The 11,561-nt window shown below is 38.9% G+C and overlaps 1 protein-coding gene across 1 annotated transcript; it reads left to right on the forward strand.

Annotated features, from left to right (window-relative positions):
* The first annotated feature begins 985 nt into the window (after window positions 1–985).
* Window positions 986–2,492, forward strand: LOC109214293 (secoisolariciresinol dehydrogenase-like). Its single transcript, XM_019378198.1, has 2 exons — window positions 986–1,070; window positions 1,533–2,492. The coding sequence occupies exons 1-2, from the start codon at window positions 1,030–1,032 to the stop codon at window positions 2,347–2,349; spliced, it is 858 nt and encodes a 285-aa protein (XP_019233743.1). The 5' UTR covers window positions 986–1,029; the 3' UTR covers window positions 2,350–2,492.
* The last annotated feature ends 9,069 nt before the right edge of the window (window positions 2,493–11,561 follow it).

Below are 11,561 nucleotides of genomic sequence, written 5' to 3' on the forward strand. Positions count from 1 at the left end.
CGCGACGAAACGCTCCCAGGTCATCCAAAACCCGATCCGGACAGACGCCCAAGTCCAAATCATCATACGAACTTGTTGGAACCTTCAAATCCTGATTCCAAGGTCGTTTACTCAAAGTCAACCCTTTATCAAATTCTTCCAACTTTAAGCTTCCGAAATGAGAATTCTCTTTCCGAATCAACTCCGAACTCCCTGAATCTCAATTTCAACTACGCGTACATGTCATAATACCTGAAGTGAAGTTGCTCATGGCCTCAAATTGCTAAACGACGCACTAGAGCTCAAAACGACCAGTCGGGTCGTTACAACACGTCCCTTAAAACTATTACTCCCTCCGTCCTATTTTAGTTGTCATATTTCCCTGTTTAAGAAATCATAAATAAGTATTTATAACAAATTTGCCCTTATTTCTCTTTTCAATAAATGTCAATCTATATATTGTTTACTCTCAAGAAAAATTAATATTAAGGGTAGAATGATTTTCTTTTGCTTATTCTATCTTTATTTAATGAATAGACAAATATTTCGCGACAACTAGATTCAGTAAACTAATATGGGACATCGGAAATAAGAAGGTTTTTTTTTTACTATTATACCTTTATCTATATCTTTAGTCATTCAATATATAAATCTTTCTTGTATGCTATATAATAAATGTTATTTACTTTCAAGAATAATTAATACTAAGGATAAAATGAAAAAAAATAATTTATTATATTTTGATTTCTAAAATTACAAACATTTTAGACCAGTTATTTTTAATAACCGTGATCTACGGAAGGGAGTATGATTGACAACGCATATTCAATTGTGAAGATATCCAGAACAAGCAAACATTTAGGAAAGGTATATATATTAGCTGTGCATGATACACACTCTAATATTTTAAAGGATTTAATTACAAATTTACTAATTAAAAGTCAACTTACACTAACAATCTGATTGAGGCACATGACCAATAATAAGGCCCACAGTGTCACATAGTTCACTAACAAAAGTATCTTCCTCATTTTCAAGCTGATCAATTCCATGGCCTCGAGCTTTTCTCCCATCGGCTCCATTGCTAAAAGGTAAGTTTATTTTGTTATCTTTTCCTCAATGTTGGGCTCCTCAAATATGAATGTCCTATTATAATTGTTCGGCTGTATGCCTTGTAGGATATTAGGAAGTTCATCGTAAGATCAGAACTCTGTATTTACAGTCAGTTAAAGGAAATGAGTGGATCTAGTTAATTATATGTATATATTTAAAAAAATAATTAAATAAGTATACACAATTCGAGATCAAAGCAAAATGAGTTCTGGTGGAGTGGTAAATACCGATTCATCCTTAATCAGAAATGGGACTTCCTGGTGCGAATCCAAATTTAGTCGGCCCCAATGCTAGTATTGAACAAACGAGTTCAACTGAACTCATATAACCCGTCCTAGATTCGCCACTAGCTAGAGTTCATCCTTATTGTTTGCTCTAGGGATCAACTTAAGCACGATTCTATGAAATCAAAATTTTCAATTACTTGTATATTGTATCAGGCTAGAGGGCAAAATTGCAATCATAACAGGCGGCGCTAGTGGAATTGATGAAGCCACAGCAAGACTTTTCATCAAACACGGAGCAAAAGTAGTAATTGCAGACGTCCAAGACGATCTTGGCCAATCCATCATTGAAAAAGTAGGTGAAAAGGGAGCTGTTTCCTACATACACTGCGATGTAAAAGTAGAAAAAGACGTCGAAAATGCAGTGGACATAGCAGTTTCCAAGTACGGGAAACTTGACATTATGTTCAGCAACGCTGGAATTCCAGGAAAATTATCTGGTTCCACCATCTTAGAATCTGACTACGAAAATTTCAAAGCTGTATTTGATGTGAATGTCTTTGGGGCACTAATGTGTGCAAAACATGCGGCGCGTGTGATGATTCCAGCTAAGAAAGGTAGCATTCTTTTCACTTCCAGTGTTGCTTCAGTGACTTACGGCGATGTCTCTCACACGTATTCTGCGTCAAAGCACGCAGTAGTTGGGATTGCCAAGAATTTGGGTGTAGAATTAGGACAATTTGGAATTAGAGTATATTGTGTTTCTCCATTTGGTGTGGCAACTCCTACGTTGCTGAATTGTTTGGGTATTAAGGAGAAGGAAAAGGCCGAGGAATTTGTGTCTGAAATTGCAAACCTCAAAGGAACGATGTTGGAGGCTGAGGATGTTGCAGAAGCAGCATTGTATCTTGCTAGTGATGAATCTAAGTACATAAGTGGGATGAATCTTGTGATTGATGGTGGATATAGTACCACTAATATTGCTCTCAAAGAAGGCATTATAAGGAGGATGGCGTCTTGGTCAATGAATTAATTCTCTATTTAGACCAAAAGATTGGGGCGTTTTTCTTTACATGTTGTTTGGATGGCGGTGATACATATTGTATTGTTTTTTTTTTAAAAGACAGCGCTGTTGGGTTTTTGTATTTAATATATATTAAATACATAAAAGAGGATGAATGGAAAATGGAGGGAAATAAAATTTTTGAGTGAAATTTTAAGTTTCTCCCCTTGGTAAATGGACATTGTCCCATATTGGAAAAGGAAGAGGTTTTTTATGGGTATATAAGCAATTGCTCTTCTTCTAGCTCTTAAAGAGTTGAGAAGAAGGCAAGCTTCGCGCCATCATCGTCGCTCCGGCTCCGGCAGAATATTAATATTAAATATCTTTATTTTCCCTCTTTATTGTTGAGTTAATGGCCATTTATGTTGTGGCCGTTTTGCATAAACAGCCATTCTGAAGAGTTGCACCTCTTCAGATTTCAGCCCAACTTTGGCTATAAATACAACACTATTCTGCTCAGAATTTCACTATGTTTTTCTGAGTTTCTCTTCCTTCTTCTGCATACTTTTAGCATCAAACAAAGCAACAGTAAGTGTGATTTGCTACCGAACTTTGTGTTCGCTGAAACACTGGGGTTTGAAGTACACTACACCAGTGTGTAATTCGTTCTATCCTGGGAGGAAATAATCCATAACCTTGGGTACGAGGAGGGGATTAAATTCCTTAAGGAAACACTATGAATTCAGTGGGCTCGAATTGGTTTTCTAATATTTTGTTGTACATTGTTGTTGTTCATTTATATTTCCAGAATTATATTACAAATACAGTGTACTAACAAGCTTAAGGAATTTAATTTATTCTGTATTTGTACTCACTGTTTCTAGAGAGTAAAACCTGTGTGGTTTTTTACTCTATTAAAATCTACATGATTTTAACATTTGTGTCATTCTTTTACAGAAATGACTAATGATAATGTGAACCAAGCTATTCCAACGGTGACTGCCAATGCCTCAACGAGCCGAACAACACCGGCAGCATTGGCACCGGCGGAGAAACCTGGAAAAATTTTCGGGATTAATTTCAAGCGCTGGCAGCAAAAGATGTTCTTCTATTTGACTACTCTAAGTCTCCAGAAGTTCATCAAGGAAGATGTTCCTGTGCTGCCCGATGAAACTCCAGAAACTGAACGCTTTCTCATGATTGAGGCGTGGAAGCATTCAGATTTTTTGTGCAAGAATTATATTCTAAGCGGGCTGGAGGATGCTTTGTATAACGTCTACAGTGGCGTGGAAACGTCAAAAGCATTGTGGACTGCGCTTGAAAAGAAATACAAAACCGAAAATGCCGGGTTGAAAAACTTTGTTGCTGCAAAGTTTTTGGACTACAAAATGGTAGATAGCAAGTCTGTTATTACCTAAGTTCAGGAATTGGAAGTGATTATTCACGATCTCCTTGTTGAAGGTATAAATCAAATTAATATTGATGTTGAAAGTAGTAATCTTAGTATTTTTACTAACAGAAATTTCATTGAAGGTCTTGTCATCAATGAAGCATTCCAAGTAGCAGCGATCATTGAGAAGTTGCCTCCTTTCTGGAAGGACTTCAAAAACTACTTGAAACACAAACGCAAGGAGATGTCCCTTGAAGATCTCATTATTTGGTTGAGAATCGAAGAGGACAACAAAGCTGCTGAAAAGAGAGGCCGTGGGAACTCAACAATAATGGGAGCAAATATTATTGAAGAGAACAAAAAGAGGAAGAAGGCTTCTGGACCGAAATACAACCCAAGCAAGAAGCGGTTCAGTGGAAACTGCTACAACTGTGAAAAAACTGGACACAAATCTACGGAGTGTCGTGCTCCGAAGAAAGACAAGAAGAAGGGTCAAGCAAACATGGTTGAAAAGCATGATGATGTTGATGACTTATGTGCCATGCTTTCCGAATGCAACTTGGTGGGCAATCCTAAAGAGTGGTGGATTGATTCTGGGGCCACTCGCCATGTTTGTGCTGTTAGAGAAGCTTTTGCTACTTATGCTCCTGTTGGACCCGATGAGACGATTTCTATGAGAAATGCTTCAAAGGCCAAGATTGAAGGATGTGGGAAGATATTTCTTAAAATGACTTCCGGCAAAGTGGTGACTTTGAACAACGTCCTTCATGTTCCCGAGATTAGGAAGAATTTTGTCTCTACTGGACTTCTTGTTAAGAATGGTTTTAAATGTGTTTTTGTTTCCGATAAGGTTGTAATAAGTAAGAATGAAATGTTTGTAGGAAAAGGTTATCTCACTGAGGGCCTTTTCAAGCTGAATGTAATGGTTGTTGAAAATAATAATAAAATTTCAGCTTCGTCTTACTTACTCGAGTCTAATGAATTATGGCATATACGTTTGGGTCATGTCAATTATAAAACCTTAGGGAAAATGATTAATTTGGAGGTATTGCCTAAGTTTGAATGTGACAAATCAAATGTCAAGTTTGTGTGGAATCTAAGTATGTTAAACATCCTTATAAGTCGGTTGAAAGGAATTCAAATCCTTTAGACTTAATTCACACAGATATTTGTGACATGAAGTCAATACCATCTCGCGGTGGAAAGAAGTATTTCATAACTTTTATTGACGATAGTACTCGATATTGCTATGTTTACTTACTTAATAGTAAAGGTGAAGCAATAGACGCATTCAAGCAATACAAAAATGAAGTTGAAACGCAACTTAACAAGAAAATCAAAATGATAAGAAGTGATAGGGGTGGTGAATATGAATCTCCTTTTGAACAAATATGTTTAGAATATGGAATTATTCATCAAACAACGGCCCCTTACACGCCCCAATCCAATGGGATTGCATAAAGAAAGAATCGTTCATTAAAGGAGATGATGAACGCATTATTGATAAGTTCTGGTTTGCCTAAGAACTTGTGGGGGGAAGCCGTTCTTACGACTAGACGAATACTAAATCGAGTACCCATAGCAAAACACAATCCATTCCATATGAAAAATGGAAAGGAAGGAAGCCCAACTTGAATTATTTTAAAGTGTGGGGGTGTTTGGCAAAAGTGCAAGTTCCTAAACCCAAAAGGGTAAAAATAGGACCGAAAACAGTTGATTGTGTTTTCATAGGATATGCGACTAATAGTAAAGCATATCGATTTCTGGTTCATAAATCAGAAAATCCCGACATTCATAATAATACGGTTATAGAATCAGATAATGCTGAGTTCTTTCAAAATATATATCCGTATAAAAAGGAATGTGAGTCGATTGATGAAGGATCTAAATGACCTCGGGAAGAAATAAAAGAAAGTACACTTAACCAGGAGGATCCAAGACGTAGTAAACGTCAAAGAACGTCTACTTCATTTGGACCAGATTTTGTGACTTTCTTATTGGAAAATGAGCCTCAAACATTTAAAGAAGCTATGTCTTCTTCGGAATCATTGTTATGGAAAGAGGCAGTCAATAGTGAAATAGAATCCATATTGAACAACCATACATGGGAATTGGTTGATCTTCCTCCTGGAAATAAACCGTTGGGTTCTAAATGGATCTTTAAGAGGAAAATGAAAGATGATGGCACTATTGACAAATATAAGGCAAGACTTGTGGTCAAAGGGTATAGACAACGAGAAGGTCTTGACTATTTTGATACATACTCTCCAGTTACAAGAATTACGTCCATACGAACGTTAGTAGCGTTAGCTGCAGTTTATGGTCTTGAAATTCATCAAATGGATGTTAAGACGGCCTTCTTAAATGGAGAGTTGGAGGAAGAAATCTACATAGAACGGCCTGAAGGGTTTGTGGTTCCAAGTAAAGAAAAAAAGGTCTGTAGACTTGTTAAGTCCCTTTACGGATTAAAACAAGCGCCCAAACAATGGCATGCAAAATTTGACCAAACAATGTTGTCAAATGGATTTAAGATAAATGAATGTGATTAATGTGTGTACATTAAAAATGTTCCAAATCACATAGTCATTGTTTGCTTATATGTGGATGATATGCTCATAATGAGTAATGACAATGCCAACATAAAAGCTACTAAGCGTATGCTAACTAGCAAGTTTGATATGAAAGACTTGGGAGTTGCTGATTTAATTCTGGGAATTAAGATCCATAAGACTTCTCAAGGTCTGGCGTTGTCACAATCTCATTATATTAAGACAGTACTTGAAAAATTCAAGCACTTGGGCTTTAAAGTTGCAAAGACTCCAATTGACGTGAATCTTGCATTAGCAAAGAACAAAGGCCAAAGCATATCACAATTGGATTATGCTCGTGTGTTCCGTTGCTTAATGTACATCATGAATTGTACACGACCAGATATAGCTGGTGTTATAAGTAAATTGAGTCGATATACGAGCAATCCAGGTCAATCTCATTGGATGGCCATAAAACGAGTTTTGGGGTATTTAGTACATACCCAGGACTTTGCTTTGCACTACAGTAAATATCCTGCGGTCATTGAGGGATACTGTGATGCAAATTGGATCACCGGATCAATTGATTCCAAGTCCACAAGTGGATATGTATTCACTATTGGTGGAGGAGCGGCATCTTGGAAGTCGTCCAAACAAACTTGTATTGCACGCTCTACAATGGAGGCTGAGTTCATAGCCTTGGATAAAGCCGGTGAAGAAGCCGAATGGCTCCGGAATTTCTTGGAAGATATTCCATTTTGGCCCAAACCGTTGGCACCAATATGCATAAATTGTGATAGTCAAGCGGCAATTGGAAGGGTTGGGAGCGTTATGTATAACGGTAAATCTCGTCATATACGACGAAGACATAAAACCGTTAGACAATTACTCTTTAGAGGAATTATCACGATTGACTATGTAAAGTCAAGTGATAATGTGTCGGATCCACTTACAAAAGGCCTAACTAGAGAGGTAGTTGAGAAGTCATCAAGGGGAATGGGACTATGGCCGAGAACAAGTCATAGTGGCGGTAACTCTACCTAAAAGACTGGATGTAACGACCCGATCCGTCGTATCAGGTATTACCGCCCTGTTTTCCTCATTTATTTCTTCTTCATGTTTCATTATCAGCAACGAGTGAGTTAGAGTTGAATTGAATTGGTTTGGATAGGAAATAAGACACTTAGTCTCTTTAAGGAAGGCTTAAATTGGAAAAGTCAACCGGACGTCGACTTATGAGTTCGAAGGTTCGGATGTGATTTCCGATGATCCGGTTAGCTTCGGGAGATGATTTGTGACTCGGGAGCGTGATTTGAATTGGTTTTGGAGGTCCGGTGTAGAATTAGGCTTGAATTGGCGAAGTTAGCATTTTGGCGAACTCCGGTTGATATGTGAGATTTTGATCCGAGGGTCCGAATGGGATTCCGAGAGTTGCAGTAGCTTCGTTAGGTGATTTTGGATATGCCTGCAAATTTTCAGGTCAGTCGGACGTCGCTTGGTTGGGTTTTTGATCGAATGCGAGTTTCGGAAGTTTTTAAAGAACTTAGGCTTGAATCCGATGAGGATCGATAATTTTAGTGTTGTTTGATGTGTTTTGATATTGGAATAAGTTTGGATAATGTTTAAAGTCATGTTGGTGCTTTTGGTTGAGGACCCGGGGGGCCTCGGGATGATTTCGGATGGCTAACGGGGAGTTTTTGGAATTTCATACAGCTGAAGGCATGCTGTTTCTGGTATTCTCGCTTCTGCGGGTCTTGGACCGCAGAAGCGGAGCCGCTTAAGCGGAGCTGTGATCGCAGAAGCGGTCCTTGAGGGCTTGGCAATTTCCGCAGAAGCGGAAGGCAGTCCGCAAAAGCGGACATCGCAGGAGCGGGTGGTGACCGCAGAAGCGGTCCTGAGGATTTTAAGTTAGACCGCAGAAGCGGTTATTTTGCGCAGAAGCGGGAGCCGCAGGTGCGGTATCCCAACCGCAGAAGCGAAACCTGGCTGAGTTTAAGTGAACAGTGTTTTCACGATTTTGAAAGAGAAGAAACACTTTGGACTTCGGACTAAGGAGATTTTGGGCGATTTTTGAAGAGGGTTTCGAGGGCTATCATCAGGTATGGATTTTTAGACTTAGATTTTGATATTATGGTGTAAAATCATGGATTAACCCTAAAAATCCAAGGAATTAAAGGTTAAAAATGGAAGTTAGGGTTTGAGAAAATTATGAAGTAAAAATGGAATTTGGAGGGTCAAACGAACTCCGATTTTGGTAAAATTTATATGTATGGACTCGTGGCGAGACGAGGAATCCGGTGATGTAAATTTCATAATTTTTCGAGAAGCGGTCCCGGGGCTCGGATTTTGCTAGTTTCGAGATTCTTGCTAATTTTTGATTGTTTTCGATTGGGTATTGTTCCCTTAGCATATTGTGATGTATTCGCTCTGGTTTTGGTTAGATTCGACGCGCGTGGAGGCCGATTGAGGGGCAAAGGCGTCGCGAGTTAAGGATTTCACCGGTCCGAGGTGAGTAATACTTGTAAATGTTATCCTGAGGGTTTGAAACCCCGGATTTGCACATCATAGTGCTGTATTGTGGTGACTTGCACGCCAGGTATGAGCGTGGGGTAGAGCACCGTTGGGGATTGTGACTTAGTCCGTCCCGATTGTTGGTTTTATTGCGTAATTGACTGAAACTACTTGTTATCATCATTATTTGGTTTGATTGCTATATTTGGGCTTCGTGCCAATTGTTTGAATCCTTCAGGGATTGATATCACTGTTTTTGCATTACTTTGCATATTATTTTATCACAGTCCAAGGTTTAAAATATTGTTTCGCAAACTCAGCTATCTTTCTAACATTTGAAAAACCTAAATGATATTTTACTGACGTTTTGAGTTGAGACTGTTATTTTACTATTGCCCAAGGGGCTTATGTGCATTTCTGGACTGAGGATGGATCGGGTTGCGCGCCGCAGCGGTGTGATATTGATATTGCGCTTGGGCTGTAGGAGCCCCTCCGGAGTCTGAACCCCCACAGTGAGCGCGGGTACCCAAATGGATCGGGCTGCGCGCCGCAGCGGTCATATGCATTGCATTGCATTCATGCATTGGTTCCTGTTTGTACTACGTGTCATGACATTTAGCACTCTCATATCATTGGCATCCATGCTATTGCTTGTACTGTTTACCAGACGCCCTGGTGTTAACTGTTTGTGGAGTGCTGTGCCCGAGGGGCTGTCTTATGTGCGGACTTGCACTATCTGATTACGCGTTCATTTGCTTGACTGTTGGAAAAGGATGTTTCCAAAAGAGGTTTTAAACTGAGCCAGATATTTTCTAAAGGATTTTCACGGTTTTACTGTTTTCTCAAAGAGTGGTACTGTCCTATATAGCATGATGGAGTGCTCTTACGTGATTTCTTGCCTCTCAGTTATTATTTACTCTTATTACTCACTGAGTTGGAAGTACTCACTTTACTCCCTGCACCTCGCATGCAGTTGCAGGTATTGTTCACCCGGTAGCGGGTTATTAGCTGATTGAAGGTATGGCTATTGTAGCTGAGTAAGGTGACCGCCAGCGTTCGCGGCACCGGATGTTGTCTTTTGATTTCCAGGATTTTTCCTTATATATTATTATTGGCCCTGTAGTTGTGTTCAGGTTTCTTTAGATGCTCGTGACTTGTGACACTCCGGTCGGGTTGTGTTGGGTTGTACATACTGGTTATTATTGTCGTTAAGCTATATTTATCTATACATTTATGTTTAATAATTGTTAAAGAAACGGATTGGGTTAGTTGGCTGACCTTGTCTTCACGAGAGGCGCCATCACGACCGGGTATGGAAATTGGGTCGTGACAAGTTGGTATCACGACCGGGTATGGAAATTGGGTCGTGACACTGGAGATCCCAAGATCTAGGTTCAAGGAGATCAAATAAAGTCATTAATGACGGTTCAACATTGTCAACTAAACTTTTGGTCCATTCTCGTGATGAGACAACGTTCAGTACCAAGGATAAAGCATTAAGGCTTTTTAATAATTTTTAAATTTGATACGGGGTATATCAAATAGTGTATCTACAGGATGACACGTTAAGATCACCTATGTAAGTGTGAAGTGTTAGTCGCTTCAAGGAGAACTTTGTAAGGCCAGTTCTCTACGCACTTATGAAACCAGGCGGTGTTCATGGCTGAAACAAACACAACAATGAGAACCAAAGACGGTTAAGGGTTGGTTGTGTGACTTGTGGTTGTCTAGGTATACACCAAAGTTCGACGGTTCAAAGATATCAAATCTACCGATTGATCGAGTATATCCGACATAAGTTAAACCTACTTATCCAGATGCAATTAATCCTTGCTTGCGAATCACACAGTTTTTTATGCATACTTCCGTGATATAGCCATTCCCCATTCATGTGGGAGATTGTGGGTTTTTGTATTTAATATATATTAAATACATAAAAGAGGGTGAATGGAAAATGGAGGAAAATGAAATTTTTGAGTAAAATTTTAAGTTCCCCCCCTCCCCCCTTCCGGTAAATGGACATTGTCCCATATTGGAAGAGGAAGAGGTTTTTTATGGGTATATAAGCAATTTCTCTTCTTCTAGCTCTTAAAGAATTGAGAAGAAGGCAAGCTTCGCGCCGTCGTCGTCGTTCACTCGCTCGGCTCGGCTTCGGCTTCGGCTTCGGATTCGGATTCGGATTCGGATTTGGATTTGGTCAAATGATCGATTGATTGATTAACTTTTTTTGGAACAAATTTATTTGTTAATAGTAAAATATTAACAGAGATGTTATTAAATATTTGTTTTAATAACAGAATATTAATATTAAATATTAATATTAAATCTAATCCGTTTTTCTATTTTGGTAACAGAAAATTAACTACCCTCTTCAATTTTTTCCTCTTTATTTTCCCTCTTTATTGTTGAGTAAATGGCCATTTATGTAATGGCATTTATGCTGTGGCCGTTTTGCATAAACAGCCATTCTGAAGAATTGCACCTCTTCAGATTTCAGCCCAACTTTGGCTATAAATACAACACTATTCTGCTCGGAATTTCACTACGATTTTCTGAGTTTCTCCTCCTTCTTCTGCATACTTTTAGCATCAAACAAAGCAACAGTAAGTGTGATTTGCTACCGAACTTTGTGTTCGCTGAAACACTGGGGTTTGAAGTACCACTACACCAGTGTGTAATTCGTTCTATCCTGGGAGGAAATAATCCATAACCTTGGGTACTAGGAGGAGATTAAATTCCTTAAGGAAACACTATGAATTCAGTGGGCTCGAATTGGTTATCTAATATTTTGTTGTACATTTCTGTTGTTGTTT

This window comes from Nicotiana attenuata, unplaced genomic scaffold (genome assembly GCF_001879085.1).
Source record: "Nicotiana attenuata strain UT unplaced genomic scaffold, NIATTr2, whole genome shotgun sequence".
Taxonomy (NCBI): domain Eukaryota; kingdom Viridiplantae; phylum Streptophyta; class Magnoliopsida; order Solanales; family Solanaceae; genus Nicotiana; species Nicotiana attenuata.